Consider the following 22,550-nt stretch of genomic DNA (forward strand, 5'->3'; position numbering starts at 1 on the left):
AGGGTTAGGGCACTGACCAATAGGATGGAAGCACAGGTGAAAAAGGGGAGGTCTCCTGGACAGAAAACAGATGGGATCATGTGTGGTGTGGAATGAGGAAAGTTAAGCAAAACTCATGAAAGATGTTGTTAGTTAAGTGCACTGTAAAGCTAGAGTGCGGGTGCCAGACACTCTCTGTGTGTGTGTGTAGGTGTTGGTTTGCAAGAAGGGATGAAGATAGAAGTGTTGTTATATTTGTGTCTCGCCTCATATAAATAAATACAAAGAAATTCTAAGCCTAAAAGATTGTAGGTGACTTTTTTGTCACACTTTAAATCGGGCTTTTTTTAAAACCTACAAATATATGTTTGGTGTCATTCTTTCCAGAATTTCTTGAAATTTAATGCGATGATGTGAGATTGTCAGATTCTTATTCTGTTTTTAAATTATAAACTAAAAAATATCAAGCACTCGCGTTCTGCGAGACGAGACTTAACCAAGAGTGCCAAGAGATTTAACCATGCCTGGGTCTGGAAATAAAAGACAAAGAGTAGGACAGCTACTGTACAGGCTTTTAAATGTTTGAAGTGCCATGCAGCAGATCGAGCAAAGAAGAGTTTTTAAAAAAAACGTATTTGTTTCCCATTGTATCACAGTTTAAGAAGGGGTTTCAGAGGAGTGACCGCGTCTCCTTGGGGTGCGTTCAGCCCCCCTCTTCACAACGCGAGCGGCATATATGTATATATGTGTATGTATATATATATGTGGTACCGATTTATTTGCACAAATCCAAGAGAGAGGCTGTGGGCCGAGAGCAGGGGGACGGGTCCCTCCTCACGCACGTGCCTGCCTCTTTTCGAGTCTCTTGCCACGTGTTGCAGCGTCCCTTGCCTCTGCTTAGCTAGCGATACCTGTTTGTTCAGCAGACATTATCATCTAGAGCATGGGTATCAAACTCCTGTCCTGGAGGGCCACAGTGGCTGCAGGTTTTCATTCTAACCATCTTCATTAGTGACCAGCTTTTGCTGCTACTTAACTGGATTCAGGCCCCTTAGTAGTTTCTTTTTCCTTAATTAGCAGCCAAACAGTAATGAGATGCAAAACAAGCTGCCACACGACAATCTTACCTGTGCCAATCACAGATTATCTTAAAATAAAGAAATGTGATCGTCTTGGTAAGGTTGATCGCTCAGGTCACCAAAACATTTTGACAGTGTTCTTAGAAAAAAAAACAAAAAAATCAGCAGTTTTGGAAATGTCTGCTGTGGCAGAAAAAGAGCAGCAACAAGCCATTGAATTAAATAACAGGTTTAATTATCAGCAAGAATCGGCTTCTCATTAAGAGATTGGTTGGAGTGTGTTTTGATTTGGGAAAATGGTTCAAGGGGTTCTTTTAAAATAAGTGGGCAAAAATCAGAGAGAAGAGGTCCGATACTTCAATAAAATTTACTTATTCAATTATAACATATAAATACATATGAATGGGTTATAGAAATAAATATATATGCTTAAAGAGACAAACTTATACTTACAATAACATACATACATACAGTAACATACATCAAAAGACCCAGAGCCATCATCCTAGACCAGTAGACTGAGGGAGCCCGCATGTCAGTCTCGTCAGAGGATCAACCCATGTGCCTTTTATCAGATAAGACCGGGCGGTGTGCGCCTTTCCCCACGGTTGAGCGTCCAAAGAAACTGAGGGCGGAGCCTTCCCTTATATACTAATTAGGTGTCCTTGCCCAAAAGCGGCTTACGTGGAAGCAGTGTATGCAGAAGTGATCAGTTTCAGCCTACCCCCTCCTTCCACGGGACACGGCGCTATTTTTCTTCTACTCGGCCTTGAGACTAGTGCTTGATACCAGAAGACACAGTAATATGCTTACATGTGAAAAAAGCCTCTCGAAGTGAAAAACAACTCCTTACATAGCCTTGGCTGTATCTTTAGAACATTCCCGGCTGTTTCTCCCAAAACATTAGTAATGCAGCTGGGTTTGCACTGGAGCGATCAACGCCCATCTACTCTCCTGATTCCCCCTCCCTCTCTTTATTTCACCTTTGGATTTTACAGAGAAAAATATTTCCATTACAGAGTGAAATTGGTTTAGCTGGTTATCTGTTCGCTCGTTTCACATTTCATTTCATTTCGGCTGCCATTTAATGAAGAAAGGAATAAATTCAGGGGACTGAATCCTTAAAATTGGGGCTATTAAAATGAAGGGAATATAAGTTAGTTAGCAGTGAAAACTGGTCATTGATTAGGAAAAGGGTCAGAATGAAAACCTGCAGCCCCAGAGTTCAACACCCCTGATCTAGAGATTAAGGAGTAACGTGACAATTTTTAGTGAGAGATCAGAGCTACTTGTGTTTTAGAGGGTTGCTGCTGATTGCCAGAGATATCGCGACCACATGCTTTTCTCCCTATGTGAGCAAAAACCATGCCAACGACTATTGATTTTTAAAGTCCTGTTTCACTACTACATGGGCGCAGCTGCGGGGGACAGCTAGTGTATAATCTCTCACTAGAATCCCTGAAGGCTACGAAAAAACTTGTAATCCTGGCCCACCTTAAATCCATTTGCACCTCTCCATCAGCGTCTTTTGTTTTGTAAATACGTCAATCAGCACAAGCAGCCTGCTATCCCATCCTTCCCCTTGACGGAGCTCAACTTGTGGGCAAAAAGTTCTCCCAGCTCAATCCAAGGCTCCTTATCTGTGTGTGGGGTGCCTGCAGTTATATTGGGTAAATAATACAGTATAAAGTTATTTGGAACACAATCATTTCATGGGTGTAGGATGACAGGAAATGCAAGAAATGCTGAACACATACCTAAGCAGGAACTTTTTCCATGTTATACCAATAATGACGTGAATTGTATAATGTGTGAAGACTTTAGTCCAAATATCAAATAAACACGTGTGCTTTTATTCAAGAATATAACCAAAAGGAAAAAAAATAAAAACATTTGATTTACATATTGCTGTCAATGTGTTAAAAACCAAAGCTCAAATGTCAGTCGATAGGACAATAATATGTATTCTTGAATGGTGCAGAGGTAAGAACTGCTATAACCTGAAGGTCCTGGGTTTGAGTTGTGGTGCTCTGTGTTTCGAGTAGTGAGGTGCTATTATTATTACTATAATATAATAAAAACATGCATTTGATCTGAGTCTGTAACACCTGGTGTAAATTTTGGCTACTTGTAAAAGTTAGGGCTTGTTTTTTTTTATTATTCAGTTTTATTCCCTCAGTGACTTTCTTGCCTCTCCCTCTCTGAGGTGATGGCGTTTATCTCCATTCTTTTCACAAGAGCAGCACTGTGGCTGATGCCGGCTTAGAACTATTTGTTGTACTGGCAATCAAAGATATGATGTCCCGTGACCGCTATCAGACTGGACAAAGGCAGAACCAGAACAACGGACAACTCAGTGCTTTCACCGGCCAATAGACTGCGGCACTATAAAGTAAAATAGGACTTACACCGTCATCATGACACTGCCAGATCTAAACACTAGCGTGGAGAATTGCTCACGTACTGAAGTGACTTTAGCTGCAGGTGTATGTGCCCAAAAAGAAGAAACCTTTGATTTCAGTCTGTAACAGCCGGTGTAAAGTTTTGCTACCTGTAAAAGATATCCCTGAAGCGGTATGAGCAGACACACAAATGCTGGTAAATCATGACTTCTTGGTATCTTGTTGTCGCTTGAATTTTTTGTTGTTTGGTCTTATTCTCGAATAAAAGCACACTTGTTCTATATAATAGAACTGTACTATAATGTATACTGCAACTTTGGTGGATTACCAGATACTTGAGTCTATAAAATCCTACAGAAGAATCGGGATGAATTCTGATTTGGGGCGATCTGTGACCGATGAAATTAAACATAAGTCATGTTTATTAAAACAAAAATGTTAAATATGATTGTGAGGACTCTGAAGTCATAAATTTTACACTGGGAGTTTTAAAGTGTTTCTCACGGTCCGCAGTCCAAACCGTGCCACCAACAACTGACTAATAAAATGTTGGGATATTTGACAGCCTCACTGTGGGGAGTACAGATTAGTCAATACACCATTTAAAGCATAACCTTGACAAGTGAAGAAATGTGTGTAAAACTATTTGTGGTATCATAAGAATTCCCGAGGAAGAGTAGGTTGATGGACTCTATGGTGGTGGGTAACAAGCTTTGAGGAATGAGTGATTTGTTCAGTGCAGCATAATGTGAAGCTCTTTTTGCTCTTTCTACAGACATGTAAAGGACACTACCCTACACGGTAACGTTTGCATACGATGGAGCAGGTTGGCCAGGATCCTTTTAAACATGAAGAAATCTTTAATGGCAAGTAAGAAAAGAATCACACACTGTACGATGGCCTCCATTTGATGCCCACCATGGAGAAAAGAAGTGTGAGCATAACAGAGAAGGGTAGTGGAGGGCTGACTGTAAGGATTAAAGAAGAATCTGATGCAGATTTCGGCTACACAGACTTGCATTCAAATGACATTGTAAGTAGTTTAATGGGAAAAGATTGTAAATCAGAACCTGTCTCTCCGTCTTTCTGTCACAAAGAAGAGACCCCCGACTTAGACTTCACGCCGAGTGAACTCTGCTTCCTGCAGCGTCATTCTGTTCACCTGATGTCCAACTCTTCAGAATGTGGCGTGAGGAAGTCTGCAAGCGTAGCAGGTTCTGGTTATTCTGGAGGAGGTGAGTGATACAAAAATAAATAAATCAACACAAGGCTTCGGGCTGTTGTGATACTCCTGATGTGCCCTGCTTTTCATTGTCACTGAACTTTGAACTTAGAAATATGCTGGTTTGTTTTGATCAGGTGACTGCAGTGTTTAATTTCCACAAGTCACTTACCCCGGGCAGACTTCCCTGCTGTTTACTCCTTTCAAATCACTGACATTATTCAAGAGCAGCGTTCACATTACAGTACACTTGAATAAACAACCTGCCAGTCCCACAGCCGTTTTACAACCTGAATTTGTTTGTTTTCAATATGCCACTCTGGTTTGACATGTTGACTGTGAGATGTTACATAATAAGACGAGAAGGTTTTGGGAACCATGAAATGCTGCTGCTCATCCAGTCTGGTGAACTTGGCTTTGAAATGTTTTCTGTCAGATTTAAGTAAAGTTTTGCAGCATATTTTTCCCTGTTAAGCTCATTTCAACATGATTGTGGTAATTAAATAAAGTATATAAGCTACAATTTTAAAATTGTTAATTATGATGTACTAGCTGTATAAGCCCCTGCTGTAAAAAGCCCGGGCTCCTGGAAACCCATGGACTCCGGCACTTCAATCAATGTGCACAATCGGTTGTGCATTAGCGGCTAAGTGAGGTTCTGTCCTCGGAGGTTTCGTTTTGCCGACCTGCTTGCCTCCGTTGCCTATCAGTGGCTAAGCGAATTTCTCTCTCCTTGACGGTTTCACTTTGGCAACAGAGTTGCTTTCTTTGAGCTTCGTGCTGTAGCCTTGCACTTCCGGGCCAGACAGACACAACATTTCCACGTGTAGACATTTGTATGTAAGACTAGCTGTGTAAGCCCAAACTGTAAAAAGCCCAGGCTCCTAGAAACTATGGATTCTGGCACTTCAGTCAGTCAATCAATCATATCAGTTGTGTATTAGCGACTCCTCATTTTTTTTCATTTTGCTGACGTGCTCGTCTCCATTGTCTCTCGGCGGCTAAGCGAGGTTCTCTCTCCTCGGAGGTTTCACTTTGGTGACAGAGTTGCTTTCTTTGGAAATTTTTAGGAAATGTAACATTTCTTTTCACTGCTATGCTGATGATACCCAGGTTTATATTCCCATCTGCAACTCTGCAATAAATCAACTGCACAACTGTCTTTTTGAACTGAGATCCTGGATGGCTAATAATTTTCTTGATCTGAATCAAAATAAAATGGAGGTGCTTATAGTGGGTCCATCGGCTAAAAGAGACTTCTCGCCTCTTTCTCTGTCTTTTGCAAACCTCAAATCTGCAATCTAGGTATCATCTTTGACAGTAACCTCACTTTCGAGAAACAAGTAAATTCTGTAGTCAAGAGTTGCTTTTTCCAGCTTCGTAAGATCAAGCCTTTTTTTTATCTTCTAGGGATCTTGAGAAAGCTACTCAGGCTTTTATTTTTTCTCGCCTTGATTACTGCAACTCGCTTTATTCTGGGATTTGCAAATCCCTGATATGCGGGTTACAGTTGGTCCAGAATGCTTCAGCTCGCTTTCTGGTTGGGGCAAGAAAGTCTGATTCTCTTAATCCAATTTTAGCTTCTTTACACTGGCTGCCTGTCAGTTTTCGAATTGAATTTAAAATCTTGTTGCTAGTTTTTAAATCTTTACATGGGCTTGCTCCTGCCTAATTATCCAAATTGTGTGTTTTACACCTGCCATCTAGAGTGCTTAGATCTTCTGGTCAGTTGTCTCTTGTTGTCCCTCGTACCAAGTGCAAAACTAAGGGGGACAGGGCATTTGCAGCTGCTGCTCCTCGCCTGTGGAGCTCTTTACCTAATCACATAAAAGAGTCGTCTACAATTGAACTGTTTAAAACAAGATTAAAGACTCATTTCTATTCACTTGCATTCTGTGACCTTCAGTAATACTGATGGTTTCCTCATTATATAACATTATTTCTATTTATTATTTATTTTATGTTCATATATTTTATTTCTATTTATGTTATTTGTTTGCTTTCTTTTATTCTGTTGTTGTAAAGCACTTTTGCCACAGCGTTCCTATGTTGTTTTAAATGTGCTATATAAATAAATTGACATTGACATTCTTTGAGCTTCATGCTGTAGCCTCGCACTTCCAGGCCGGACAGACAGACACACTTCCACGCTTAAAGATTTATACAGTCAAAGTAAAAATTATGTGTACCCTTTGGAGTGATCTGGCTTACTGCATAAAAAGTGATCTGATCTTCATGTAAGTCACAGGTACTGATATACACAATGAGCTAAAGCCAATGACACACACAAAATTCTACTCTTTCATGTCTTTATTTTACAAATGAATTCAACATTCACAGTGGTAGTGGAAGAAGTAAGTGAACCTTGGGATTTAATAACTGGTTGATCCTGTGACGATGCCGGTGCCCTACAGTCTCCCTCTTCCCACATGGGAGTCTGTTGAACCAACACTGTCGAAAGTTATGACCATGATGAGCTGACAAATTAGGAAAATTCACTCTTGATGCCAGAGGATGGTGGAAAAAGTGCTAAATTGCTTTTATTAAAAACCAGTCAAAACTAAAGTAAAAACCAACAAGTGTCCATTGTGCAGTATTCTTAAAAATAAAAAAAAACCAGTACATATATAAATCCATAAAATCCAGTGAAAGGTGGGAATAAATAAATAAATCCATTAAAATCTAAGGTTAAAATGCAGTCTACCTCCTCCTAATCTCGGCACACCCTCCTTCTTTCTCCCTGGCTCACCCATTGCTCGCATAGCTGGCAGAAACTCGGCAGCCACAAGCTCCTTTTGGCCGACCTCCTTCTTGGCTGCCTACAGGCATCACAGCCAGACTGTCCGAGGTCAGCTCTTCTTCCTTCGCACTCACGTGGTCGCATCTCGGATGCCTAGGGAGGGCACCTGCCTTGTTCGCCACACTCAACCTGGATGTTCAGTGGGGCGAACTAGCCCCTAGAGTGCCACAGCTAATGCTCCTTCATGGGGCCACAGCTTCTGCTATCTCCTCCTTCCAGGTGGCCAGATCCTCCTGCTAAGACTGCCTTTCACGTCTTCTAACCTCATTCCTCCTTTTTCTCATTTCTTTCATTTATCTCCCGTCTTTGATTTTTCTTTCCTCTTTGATTTCTCCCTCCTTTTATCTTTGTGCCAACCCGTATTTATACACTCACATCTCTGTTGGGCGCAGCGCCTTAATCACACTCCACAGGAAGCGAATGAAGCAATCGAGAACGATCGCACCCGCAGGTGTGACTCGCTGTAACTCCCTCATTAACTCCGCACGGTCATGCAGTCGAGCCCACGGAGAGCGACGCGGCTCTATGGATTTAAAACTGGCCCTTTTTTGAAGCCACAGACCCGCTATACCAAAGACCCTCCTTTGGCAGCAATGACCTCAACCAGGTGCTTCCTGTAACTGCAGATCAGACCTCCACATCGTGCAGAGAGAATTTGAGCCCATTCTTCCCTTCAGAATTGCCTTAACTCTTCCATATTCTTTGGTTGTCTTCTGTGTATGGCTCTCTCTCTTCAAGTCATTCCACAGCATCTCAATAGGACTGAGATCTGGGCTCTGACTGGGCCACTCCAAAAGGAGGAGTTTGTTCTGCTGAAGCCATTGTGCTGTGGATTTGCTGCAATGTTTTGGGTCATTGTCCTGTTGCATCACCCAGCCTCTTCTGAGCTTAAGTTGACGGACAGACATCCTCACATTATCCTGGAGAATTTGTTGATAAACTTGTGAATTCATTTTACCCTCAATGATGGTAAGCTGTCCAGGCACTGATGCAGCAAAGCAGGCCCAAATCATGATGTTCCCTCCACCATACTTTACTGTAGGGATGATGTTTTAATGTTGATACGCAGTGCCCTTTGTACGCCAAATCAAGTTCTGCTGGTTCCTCCCAAATAGTTCAATTTTGGTTTCATCAGTCCACAAAACATTTTCCCAGTACCGTTGTGGAGTGTCCAAGTGCTCTTTCACAACCTTTAGGCGTTCAGCAATGTTCTTTTTTGATAGCAGTGGCTTCCTTCTTGGTGTCCCTCCATGGACTCCTTTCTTTTCAATGTTTTGCATATAGTTGATTCATGAACAGAGATGTTAGCCAGTTCTAATGATTTCTTCAAGTCCTTTGCTGTCACTCTATGGTTCTTCTTTACCTCATTGCTGACTTTGCGTTGTGCTCTTGGGGTCATCTTGGCAGGGCACCCACTTGTAGGCAGAGTAGCCACAATACCAAATTGTCTCCATTTATAGACAACTTGCCTAACAGTAGACTGATGAATATCTCAGATCTTCCAGATGACTTTATAACCCTTTCCAGCCTGATGTAGATGAACAATTCTCGATCGTAGCTCTTCAGACAGCTCTTTTGTGTGAGGCATGACTCCCATCTGGATATGCTTCTTGTCAAAAGCTCAGACTCAAACTTTATAGTGTTTTTGATCACTCAAAGTCATTCTAGGCCACCAAACCTCTGAACTCGTTTCATTAAATGGACTCCAGGTGTGCTAAATTCGGGCTGCAATGAGCTTTAAAAAAGTCATTAGCTTAGGGTTCACTTACTTTTTCCAACCTTCAGTTTCACAGTTTGAATGATTTATTCAATATGGTCAAAACTTCTCTGAAAATCTGTGTATCTTCAGTTATAGTAGACTGTGTTTGTTCATTATTGTGACTGACATGAAGATATGACCATGTTTTATATGGGAATTAGACATAAATATAGAGAATTCCTAGGGGTTCACATACTTTTTACTTTGATTATATAAATGATAGGTAAAAAGTTGTTTTACCTTAATTGTTATAGTGGCACAGATGTATTTTATTGCTTTTTCACAATTTGAACAGGGGGTGGTGTTCAAAACAAAAACGGCAAACCTCACAACTGGAAATGGAGTGACTTTGGACAAGAGTTTATTTTATTGATGCCGTGCATCAGCAAGGGGAGGCAGAACAAGAATGACGTCGACACTGTTTCAGTGACAGACAGCAAGCTTCATTTTAACAATGTTGCATAAAAGATATTTTGTTTAAATGAAAGTAGGGCTGCAAAATAAGAGTTTAGATAATTATTTCAAATTCCTTATTATATAAGAAACATCACCTGGATGCACTGGTACCCATCATCAGGGATGTATCCTGAGGTCATCTTGTGTTTCAGGTCTCGCAACATCATACACCCTCGCTCAGGCGACCCAGCCAGGGTTGATCAATCCCCAACTTGCATCCCAGTAGCGATCCACGGATCAGCCCTCTTTATCCAAAGCCACCTTGAGACTTTCTCTGCGTGCCCTCCAGCCTCTGTCCCTGCACTCCTCCACCAGCTCCTGGTACTTGGCGCGTTTCCTCTTGCTAGCTTCCTCGATTCACTCTTCCCAGGGTACTGTCAGTTCCAGCATCATCAGCTGTTTCGAGGCCTCAGAGGTAATGATCATGTTTGGTGTGAGTGTTGTTACGATTTACTGCAGGAACTTTAGCTGGTTTCCCAAGTCAGCCTGCAGCTGCCAGTCAGAGGCTGTGTGGAAGAGGCCTGTTATTACTGCCTTTGCCTGGGATTGCTCTCCTGCTTTAACTAAGGTAACTGCCTTCTTTGAGCCATGGAGCAGTTTGCTTGTTTTGATGGCTGCAGCCAATTTTCAGCAACTGCTTTGAGCACCTTGTCGTGGCGCCACCGGTAGCGGCCATCTGCCAGAGCCTTAGGGCAGCTGCTGAGTAGATGTTGTAGAGAGCCTCTTCCTGAACAAAGTGGGCAGGATGGTGTCTCGTTCTTCCCCAGACGTGGAGATTTGCTGGGCTTGCCAGGGCATCATAGACCGCCTGCACCAGGAACCGGACATGAAAGAAATCTCCCAGCATTATGTCCAACCAGGTGATTCTTCACTCTCCCATCTTGTCCACGCACCCTGTTGCCAGAGTCCTACTGCTCTGCTTACTCTCTTTTCTTCCACCCCTGCTCGGACCTCTTCCTGGAGTAGATGGATTCTCTCCTTTGGGCCTTGCCGACCTGGGTCTTTGGGAAGTAGCCTAGACGTGCTCTACCTGTTGCCGCAGTGCCCACCAGAGCCTTCTGTCTCAGACGTGACTCTGCCACCTCCACAGTCTTCTCCGTCCTCCATTTCCTGCCTATCCTCACCTCAATGCCAGCTACTGACATCTTACAATCCTTGGAGTCCCTGTACTGTAGGGCTTCTGTGGTGCATGCCACCATGAATTCTTCAGTGAGTCTGCTAAATGGTAGCTGCAGGTTAAAAACCTACATGGTCCTGTGTGAAAAAGTAATTGCCCCCTTGTTCAAAAATAACCTAACTGTGGTGTATCACACCTGAGTTCAATTTCCGTAGCCACCCCCAGGCCTGATTACTGCCACACCTGTTTCAATCAAGAAATCACTTAAATAGGAGCTGCCTGACACAGAGAAGTAGACCAAAAGCACCTCAAAAGCTAGACATCATGCCAAGATCCAAAGAAATTCAGGAACAAATGAGAACAGAAGTAATTGAGATCTATCAGTCTGGTAAAGGTTATAAAGCCGTTTCTAAAGCTTTGGGACTCCAGCGAACCACAGTGACAGCCATTATCCACAAATGGCAAAAACATGCAACAGTGGTGAACCTTCCCAGGAGTGGCCGGCCGACCAAAATTACCCCAAGAGCGCAGAGACGACTCATCCGAGAGATCACAAAAGACCCCAGGACAACGTCTAAAGAACTGCAGGCCTCACTTGCCTCAATTAAGGTCAGTGTTCACGACTCCACCATAAGAAAGAGACTGGGCAAAAACGGCCTGCATGGCAGATTTCCAAGATGCAAACCACTGTTAAGCAAAAGAACATTAGGGCTCATCTCAATTTTGCTAAGAAACATCTCAATGATTGCCAAGACTTTTGGGAAAATACCTTGTGGACTGATGAGACAAAAGTTGAACTTTTGGAAGGCAAATGTCCCCTACATCTGGCGTAAAAGGAACACAGCATTTCAGAAAAAGAACATCATACCAACAGTAAAATATGGTGGTGGTAGTGTGATGGTCTGGGGTTGTTTTGCTGCTTCAGGACCTGGAAGGCTTGCAGTGATAGATGGAACCACGAATTCTACTGTCTACCAAAAAATCCTGAAGGAGAATGTCCGGCCATCTGTTTGTCAACTCAAGCTGAAGCGATCTTGGGTGCTGCAACAGGACAATGACCCAAAACACACCAGCAAATCCACCTCTGAATGGCTGAAGAAAAACAAAATGAAGACTTTGGAGTGGCCTAGTCAAAGTCCTGACCTGAATCCAATTGAGATGCTATGGCATGACCTTACAAAGGCGGTTCATGCTAGAAAACACTCAAATAAAGCTGAATTACAACCATTCTGCAAAGATGAGTGGGCCAAAATTCCTCCAGAGCGCTGTAAAAGACTCATTGCAAGTTATCGGAAACGCTTGATTGCAGTTATTGCTGCTAAGGGTGGCCCAACCAGTTATTAGGTTCAGGGGGCGATTACTTTTTCACACAGGGCCATGTAGGTTTGGATTTTTTTTTCTCCCTAAATAATAAAACCATCATTTAAAAACTGCATTTTGTGTTTACTTGTGTTATATTTGACTAATGGTTAAATGTGTTTGATGATCAAAAAAATTTTGTGTGACAAACATGCAAAAGAATAAGAAATCAGGAAGGGGGCAACCAGTTTTTCACACCACTGTATAAGCAGGTCCTTTAGTTTAACCAATTGATGAATTCTGGTTGGAGCATTCACTCTATAAAGTTATAGAAAAAAAACGTTGGGGAAACTGGTAGAGATGAACTTCCTTTTAAATGAGTATAGCTCACCTGAAAACAAACTGAAATGGACGCTAGAGTTTTATTTTTGCTCTAGGCTAGCAGTTTGACATTTATCCATAACTAGCCATGTGCGCCCAACTACGTTGCGCGTGTTAAAGTTGTCTGTGAAGGGCTCCCTGTTTAAACGCGGCTGCCAGTCGTGAACTGGGCCCTTCGTCGCACAGCATTATGATTTTTTTATAAGGGAAACAAAATCACAAAAGAAAACCCTTGGATATTGATTTGAACGGCCTACTCGGAATCGCTGTCCGAATAGTAATTATGTGGTGGTGTAGGAGCATTTCTGTTTCTGTCCGTTCACAGTCCGTCTCGTTTTCACGACGCTATCGTTTCCTCTCATGATGTCTTCTCTCCAATCTCGCAGGTTGCTTTGTGGCAATCCAAAGAGTAAGGCAATATACACGGAGCAATGGTTATAAAAGGGGGACACACAGGTATCCAGGCTCTTTAAAGCATAAATAGGGATCACTTCACTGACATGTGAGCAAGCCACGGTACAACTGTGAGACGCGCAGCACTCGCCAGCTACAACGTAACAATAATAATTTTTGGAACGTGCTGTTACGTTATCATTCATTTTACCCACTGTCTTTCTTTCATTCATATGTTACGTAGGCACGAACCTTTTATCTTCGGCAATCGCATTCTCTAACCAGGCCTCAGGAGCTAACCAGCGTAACACTGTCCACCACCCCTTTCGTTATTCTGACACATTGTTGACATCCGTGAGTAACAACAACATACTAAACTGGAAAGTAGTCTACGCATGCGTGGAATTCGCAGACAGCAAAGATCAAAATCTAAATGAAGATCTCTTTAGTTAATTTAAAGCACAACAATTTGTTTAGTTTGATTGTCTGTGTTTTGAAGTGTGACTGGCGTACTACAGTCTTCAGTAGTATACGCCTGGAGGAGAGTCTTAATGCAATGCCTATGTTTTAGCTGTCTCTCTACTGCCATCTAGTGCTTCTTCTAATTCATTCGCGATCCAAATGAAGATTATATATAGAGATATTTTGGTGAAAAATGGTTACAACTTTGACCAGTTCTGCAATTTTATGGAATAATAAATACTACACTTTTTTTTCTCTTTGATATATTTCTTTCTTAACATTGAAACTCAAAAGTAGTGCTTTTTAATTAGACTGAAATGTCTGTTTTTTTTGTTTTTTTTAACAATGTATGTTAAAACGCCAACAATAGGGGAACATTGCCTCGATTTTAGTAATTGATATTAACCTGGATATAAATCCGGGAGTAGATACGTTTGAACCATTAACATCAAGTGACCCTAATACAGGGTGGCCCACGAAAAAGTGGCCCTCCGGTCGATCCTGTGACATTGCAAAGACTGTACTTGAGCAGGCGGAAATGGGCACAGAGATGTATTGACACACACTTTCAGCATCTTCTGCAAATGCGAGTACCAAATTTGATTGTTTTACTCTTCACCACGTAATGCAGTCGTCCCGGTGGAGGCGGACCACTTTCTGTATAATACAGCTGACTGTGTTTTAGATGAGCAGATGTTTAAAAAAAAAAAAAAACTGTTAAGTGCAATTTTAGTAAGACGCATTTTGAGCTGTTGACCCTACATTGTTAAAGGCTTATAATGGATGGTTTCTGTTTATCTGTTAATTGGCGCTTTTTTCTTGCCATTATGATAGCAATGTACAGTGCAATATTGTCCAAACAATAATTCACATGGTGTAGCCACACTGTTTGTTCCCAAATTACATTTATACGGATAGAGGGTTTGTAAGTAATCGACCAAAGCTGGGACACCTGTAGGAATTGTTTGCATCAACTTTTAGGCTTCATTAACTTCCATTGCAGCATAAAAGCAGTAACTTGTTAACCCACTACTTGTTCTCGTTTTAATTACTCTAGGAAATTACACTATTTTTCAGTTTTTGGTAACCTAAACTTTTTTTTTGTTTTTGTTTTAAACTTGTTTTTAATGTTTGTCTTTGTACCAGTTCAGGTTATGCATTGGACTTGAATTACGTTGCATGTTCTAATCTTTGTAGCTGGCTAATAAAAGGTCTCATTTTTGTTAAACTTCTCACTATGTCATTGTCAATTTATTTAAATAGCACATTTAAAATAACATAGGAATGCTGTGGCCAAAGTGCTTTACAATAATAGAATAAAAGAAAACATACAAATAACATAAATAGAAATGAAATATATGAACATAAATAATAAATAGAAGTAATGTTACATAATCACAATAAGGAAACAATCAGTATTACTGAAGGTAATTAAAAAGTGGAAAGGTGGGAGTGTTGCACTGGTAATGTATGCACATCAATATTGACCACAAGGGGGCGCCTCAGACTCCCCAGACAGCATTGCAGTCCACACAAATCCTGGATTCAAAAGATTTTATCTACAGAATTTTTTTTTCTTTTCTTTAATTCAGGCACACAGACAATCCTGTCTTATCTGCTTTCTGCTTCTTCTTCTCTCTTGCTCCTTTTTAACCAAACCCAGTAAGTACTTCCAGCATGGCAGTGACATAACCAGGAAGTACTTCTGGGTCAGGCGGAATCTCCAGCTGACCAGAGATCCTAACCCCCGGCAGCTCCTGCTAGAAGCTCAAATGCCCCAACAGGTCTGCTCACAAGAAGTGTAATTCCCATGTAGCACAACGGGTGTTACACCACAGGGATGCCTCCTCCTAGTGTACTGGTAGGTGGTAGTCTCCCTCTGTCCTTCCATTTTCTGGCCGAGAAGCCAGTAAAATGGAACAGCAACCATCCCTGGCCAGGATGTCAGTCCCTCAATGCTATCCGTCTATGGTAGCCTCTCCGCCAGGAAAAAAACACCTCATCCATCCCAGTCAAGATTACCTCTTTTTATCCCTGCCATCCATCACAATACAAAGAATTTATAATAGGCTGGTTAGGTTTTTTGACAATACTAAAGTTGTACAGGGGAACTTGGCATACAGGCTTAGACAGATGAAATTTTAATGTCAGTAAATGTAACGTATTACACATAGGAAGTAAAGATGTTAGATCTGAATACACAATAGGAGGTCTGGAACTTAGATAGATATATACTTTATTAATCCCAAGGGGAAATTCACATAATCCAGCAGCAGTATACTGATACAAAGAAACAATATTAAATTAAATAGTAATAAAGATGAAAAGAATTAAAATAAAATTAATGTTCGCATTTACTCCCCCGGATGGAATTGAAGAGTCGCATAGTGTGGGGGAGGAACGATCTCCTTAGTCTGTCACTGAAGCTACTCCTTGAAAGTACACTTCATGAGAAGGACTCGGGAGTCATAGTGGACTTGTCACTTTCTATAACAAGACCCGGGGGGAATATTTTGGAGCAATCAAAAAGACTAAGTGAACGTTTAGTTATAAAGCTCCCAACGTCTAGAGTACAAGCCAAAGTACATTATATTTCGACTTAATGAGGCTTCACCTGAGGTAAGCAGAGATTACCTGATACAATTGAACTTTTTAAATTTATAAAACTAATTAGTGCAGTGGATCTGGCTTTCACATTAATGTACTTTTAAAGAACATGGAGAGACTAATAGAAACTTAAGGTAAATTTTCCCATTGCACAGAGAGCCATAATTTTACATGAAACAAGTGACCTAATATTGTAATAAAGTGGGCCTTAAGTCACCTTTAGCACTCGGAGTGATGCTGTTATTCTTGGAGAAATTAAATGAACGGAGTGTAAGGACGCTAGGGGTCAGTATCGCCCGTTTAAACCCAACAAACGGACGCAGACACAGGTTCAAAGCACTCCGAACTATTTTAATTCTTCTTCTTTTTAAGCAGTGTGTCCAAAGCACCCCAACCACAATAAACAGGCAACTGAATACACAATAATGCTATCGAATATTCTCTCCTCCACACCTCCCAGCAAGCTGTGTCCTACACCTCCCGACTCCGGCTCCTCCGGTCCTCTCGCATCTCTTCCTGGTGGCCCCCACGGTACCCAACCGGGCTGAGAAACCTGTGATAGAAAATGTAACTGCTTGCAAGCTGTTAAAAGTTATTTTGCTATAATGGTAGGTTATTCATACAGACGTCTTTCAAAAGACAGGTTGCAGTAAGCCAGTACTTCTCAATTATTTTCTGTCATGCCCCCCCCAGGAAGAAGAAAACATCTCGCACCCCCCCGCGTGACTATAAATGGTATCATTTGTCTATAAAATTGTTATAAGTACACCTCTGCATAACACTTGTATCCTTATTAATGTATAAGAGAATAAAAAAAGAAAGAAATATGGACCAATTTACAACAAAGAATAGCTTTATTAAATGTAACAGAAAAGATTTAAAGTGCATTCTAAATTCAAAAAAAATTTAAAAGAAAAATAAAAAAGCATGTTCCCCGAGGTCAAACGCACCCCCCTTGACGAAGCCCCACTATTTGAGAAACACTGCAGTAAGCTGACATAAGACAACTTCCTTCTTTAGGACCGCGTCTGTTAGACACAGGAAAGGTGACTTTTCCTTTTCTGGGGGCCATCTTGACTCGCACATCAAAAAAGAATGCTGAGATGCTGTTTCCTATGTAAGGGGGAGGGAGGAAAATGAATATTAAAAGCCAATTGAAACTGGAAAATGTTGCTCTTCTGCTTTGCAAAGCCTGAATCCATGCACTCATCTGTGACTAAAGAAAGACTGATTGATTGAACTATTCCTGTCTTTCTCGTGGGTTACTTCCACAAACCGCACTCCCAAGTCCCTGCAGGAATCCGTGGGCACTGTTACACTCCAGGGGAGCTGCCATCTAGTGTTTTGGGGGAGGCAGTGTCCCTGAAAAGCTGCCTTCCCCCATCCTTCCATCTCAGGGGCTTCCTGGCCAGGATGAGCTGCTGGCCGTCTGCCACAAGAATTATCGATCCCTCTTCAGGGCTGAGTGACCCGTTTTAAAAAAAAAAAAAAAATTCTACAGTAGTGTGTTAGGGGCAAAATAAAATAACGAGCTATGCTGTTTGCATATTCAATACTCGTACTTTAGTATTTTGTGGCAACATCTCTTACAGCAACACCAAGTTTTTTTTTTTTTTTGTAGGCATATCCAGTATTTTGCAGGTTTTTAGTTTCTGGCCTATTTTTCCAGCATATTTACAGGAAAAGAAGAGTGGCCGCCAGAGATGTAAGAAAGTGTGACGGCTGGTCATGCCGAGACGTGTGAAAGTAAAGGAGCCATAAAAGTTAACAACCTGTGCAGGTCGACTTAGTAGGGTAGCAGCAGGATTTCGTTAATGTTTTTTAATGTGTTTGTGTTCTTCCATTTATATACCATGAGTGTGTTGTGATTCAACAAGTTATTTTGGATTATTATTTGGCATTATTCTAGATGTGGACAAAACTGATGGTACGCTTTCCTTTGTCACAGAATCACTTCATGGCCTTCCATTTTATAAATGAAATATTCTTCCAATTGTGTCATGAAATTGAAGAGGAGTATTTTCGCAACCCTTAATTCAGTGAAATGAAAACAGAACTCTGCCATTTGTTTTCTCCTTAAATAATTAACAATGACCTTGCACTTTTTGGAAGGTTCTTAACAAAATGAAGTCAAAAACTTGTGAACTGTGTCTTTTTTTCACCAGCTGATTCCTTGTTGATTTCCCGTTCATAAATAATATTTCCTCTCAACTGCTTGTTGTTCTTACTCCATGAGAACTTGATAAAGTAAAATTAGCAAATTGAATAAGATTTAACACAATACTTTGTTCTTCACAATGCTTATGTAATTTAATAAAAGCTTTATGATAAATTGAAGTTGAGAAATAGTAACAAGTCTCAAATTATGTTCTTTACGATTTCTCTTTAGTCTGCATTGTAAGTTTTAACTAAAACGTAATAATCGTGGCATGGGGTTTTATGTTTTTTCTTTTCTTTTTCTCACTCTTCTGTGTCTCAGTGTTTTCCATGTTTGTGTTTTTTTTCTTCTTCAGTATGTTAAGGAGAGTAAAAGTGAATCTGTCACTAACAAACAAATTAGTCCGTTTTTAGCGTGATAGCTTGGTGTCCAGTGGGCAGCCGCATGGTATCACTTGAGATTCAGCAGGAAAAAGCTCTTCTGCACTTGAAGATTTCTATCTTATCTGGTTTCTTTTAATCCTTCTTAAATGAAAAAATTTGTATCTCTGCAGGTGTACAGGACAGTGGTAGCTTCTTCTCATCTCGGCCCAGTCTTCAGTACAGATCTCAACAGACACCTCCCAATGAAAATATGAAGTGTGAGAATGTGAGTTTGGAAGCAGCCTCTTTGCAGGGAAGCTCTCAGCCTGTTGTGATACTTACAAGAATAGATGCAACCAACAGTAAGCCGCAGGTGCAGAACACCGCTTCATCAACTCAGTCTGTCTGCCAAGACCAGAGAAAAACTTTTGAGTGTACACCTAAACACAAAGATGAATTGGGTCCTACAAAACCAAAACGCTATGATTGTTCTGAATGTGGAAAGCAATTTGTTGTGAAATGGCATCTTCAGACCCACATGAGAATTCACACCGGAGAGAAGCCGTATTGCTGCTCTGAATGTGGCAAACGATTCACCTGCAATAAGAGTCTTCAAACCCACACAAGAATTCATACTGGAGAGAAGCCATATTGCTGTTCTGAGTGTGGTAAACGATTCTCTGATAGTAGACCATATCAAAGGCACACAAGGATTCACACAGGAGAGAAGCCATACAGTTGTTCAGAATGTGGCAAGCAATTCTCAAACTGTACAAATCTTAAGACTCACAGAAGAATTCACACTGGCGAGAAGCCATATTGCTGTTCAGAATGTGGCAAGCGATTCTCGCAACTAAGCAATTTTCACAGTCACTCCAAAACTCATAGTGGAGAGAAGCCATATTGTTGTAATGAATGTGGCAAAAGATTCTCTCATTGGACCACTCTCAAGAAACACACACATATTCACAATGGAAAGAATTCTTTTTTCTGAGCAAGCTTCTTTATGAAGAGCCAACTTGATACCCAGAGAAGAGCTCACACTGGAGAGAAGCCTCATTCGTGTTCTACATGTGGCAAAGGATTGTCTTAAAAAAGGAATCTTCAGAACCTTCCAAAAATTCTTATTGAAGTGCAAGGCACTAAGTAATGGAAATCCTATGAGGAGAGTTCCGAACACAAATCAGTCACAATATACAAAATGATGCAGCGCTACACCTTTACAATAACATAAACTAGGGATGTCAAAATAGCCAGAAAAGATTTGAATATTCCAAAATAAAAAAGTAATTTAAATATTCAAATATATTCAAACTAAGGAAAAAGATGTGGGGCATTATTTATACAGGAAAATTTAAATGAAAACACACAAACCAATATTTTTTTCCAGCTTTACTTACTCAATGCAATCTCTAACATCCAAGTAAAAGATATCATAGCTACAATTGAGAAGAATTTAAAAAAATCAAAAACAAGAAATCCTGAGATTAACAAAGGATCACACCCCTCCTCAACTCAATCAGGTGTCAGTGCCCACCATTTCTGTTGCAGACCCTGGTTACTGGCGTCCTTCCACCTGTGATCAATTGTAATGAGTGTGATTAGTGAAGCTGTTCCTGGTGCATTCATTCCCTTGCTTGGTAGTGCAACTGACAGCAAACAACTGACTATGGGTGGCAAGCCACTTTCAAAAGATCTCAGGAATAGAGTTGTGGACAGACATAAGGCAGGAAATGGAGACAAACAAATCTCAAAGGCTCCATCAATCCTAAGGAGCACAGTAAAGTCCATAATAAAGAAGTGGCAAGTGTCTGGTACTACTAGGACCCTCCTTGGATCCGGCCGTCCCTCCAAACTGGATGGAAGAGCAGGGAGGAAACTGAGTGGCCACTTTGAAGGAGTTACAGGATTTGATGGCAGAGAGTGGTCATTGTGTGCATGTGACAACAATTTCACAAGCGCTCCATGATTGTGGCTTGTTCAGGAGGATCGCAAGGTAAAAGCCATTTCTCAAGAAAGGCCACATTAAGGTTCGTTTGAGCTTTGCCGGAATGCACCTTGAAGATTCTGATGCCAAGTGGAAAAAGGTCTTATGGTCAGACGAGACCAAAATTGAACTATTTGGCCTCAATACCAAAAGGTCCACCAATGCAGCTCACCATCCACAACACACCATACCTACAGTAAAGCGTGGAGGGGGCAGCATCCTGTTGTACGGGTGTTTCTCTGCTGCAGGGCCTGGGGCTCTCATTTGGGTAGAATGAAAAATGGATGAGGCAAACTACCATCAAATTCTTGAGGAAAACCTGATACCCTCTGCCAGAAAGTTGAAAATGGGCAGAATGTTCACCTTTCAACAAGACCACCACCCGAAGCACACAGCAAAATTGACTACACAGTGGCTGATGGAGAAAACAGTGAATGTCCTGGTGTGGCCCAGTCAGAGCCCAGACCTAAATCACACTGAAAATCTGTGGAAAGACTTGAAGATAGCAGACCACCAACGCTCACCATCCAATTTGACTGAACTTGAACAGTTAAACTGTAAAGAAGAGTGGGGGGCAAATGTTAATAACTCAGTCTAAATGTGCAAAGCTGATAGAGACAAATCCCAACAGACTCAAGGGTGTCATTAAAGCTAAAGGAGGGTCAACAAAATGACATTGACATTGGAGTGGTGATCCTTTACTAACCTCAGTACGTCTTGTTTTTGATTTTTTTTATCATTTTTCTGAACTGTACCTGTGATCTCTTTCACTTGGATGTTATAGGTTGCATTGAGTACGTAAAGCTGGGAAGAAATATTTTTTGTGTGTGTTTTTCATTTAAGGCTGTAAAACAAAAAATGGGAATTTTTGAAGGCGGGGATTCTTTTCTATACACATGGTGTGTGTGTGGTGTGTGTATATGTATATAATGTGTATGTATGTATATATATGTGTGTGTGTGTGTGTGTTTAAACAGTTTGTTCTTACTGTGTGGCTAATACTATAATAATAAACAGAAGCCATACCAAAAAAAAAAAATTCTAACAGGCTTGGGCAGCTTTTTTTTTTTATTATTATTTGTTTATTTCATATCTTATAAAAACAGTTATGAACGTAAAATCTTATTAGCTTTTCTCTTTTGGCTCCCTTTCACTTCAATTTCTTGGAAGCAGCCAAAGCATGCCGATTTCATAAAAAATAACGTAATCACTATAATAATTCTTTGCATTTATATAGCGCTTTTCTTACTACTCAAAGCGCTCAGCAATTGCAGGTTAAGGGCCCAACAGAGCAGAGTCCCTATTGGCATTTACGGGATTCGAACCAGCAACCTTCCGATTGCCAGTGCAGATCCCTTGTGACTATAAATTTCATCATCATATAAAGGTTTAAAATATCTTTCTTTTATTTGTGCTATCTTAACATGAAGGATGATCTTCTCATAAAGGGAGATGTTTTCTTTAAACATTTTAGTTATGTTCTGTGGAGGTTCAACTTTTTTCATGTTAGTTAACACACACCGGGCCTTCCATTAGACCCCTTTAACCATGTTTGTTCTTTCCCAGTCTTTTCTCTTAACCTTTCTTTTTTCTCGCTCTTCCAAAAACTATTATCTTGATCAAGACTGACCTTTACTAACAAGTCCCGTTTCACCTTTCGCCATATTCTCGTGGCCGCGGGACAGTCCCACATTACACAACTTACTGATTCCTCATTTGTACGTCCTTCCCTAGGGCATTTGGGATATCGGAGTATTTTTTGTTTGCTCAGCGTCAGATTAGTCTCTAAAAACCTTGTGGGCAGAAAGCCAGGATAAATCCGCCAAATTATTTGTTGGGAATTTTTCCCCAAACCTTTTCCATATCTTTTTGGATTCCTTCTTTGATTTTCCGTTATCGGTTTCTGCCTTCCCTTCATTTCTGACACCAGTTCTTTCCATTTATTCCACAGACCCTTTTTGTCATTTGTGAAAGCACAATCCTTAATGCGATCTATCATCCTCTTACAGGTGCCAAACTAAATATTGAGTGCTGTACATGCTCGTACTTTTCATGTTCATACCTTTCAGTTGGCCAACATTTCTAAA

At 40.9% G+C, this 22,550-nt stretch overlaps 1 protein-coding gene across 1 annotated transcript in view; it reads left to right on the top strand.

Annotated features, from left to right (window-relative positions):
- LOC120534650 (zinc finger protein 208-like) overlaps positions 1 to 22,550 on the top strand; it is a 95,827-nt gene that overhangs the window by 45,755 nt on the left and 27,522 nt on the right. Inside the window, exons 5-6 of the mRNA XM_039762241.1 lie at positions 4,336 to 4,695; positions 18,668 to 19,467. Coding sequence (XP_039618175.1) covers positions 4,336 to 4,695; positions 18,668 to 19,467 — 1,160 coding nt within the window. The remainder of the gene's footprint in view (positions 1 to 4,335; positions 4,696 to 18,667; positions 19,468 to 22,550) is intronic.

This window comes from Polypterus senegalus, chromosome 8, assembly GCF_016835505.1.
Source record: "Polypterus senegalus isolate Bchr_013 chromosome 8, ASM1683550v1, whole genome shotgun sequence".
In the NCBI taxonomy this organism is placed as follows: domain Eukaryota; kingdom Metazoa; phylum Chordata; class Cladistia; order Polypteriformes; family Polypteridae; genus Polypterus; species Polypterus senegalus.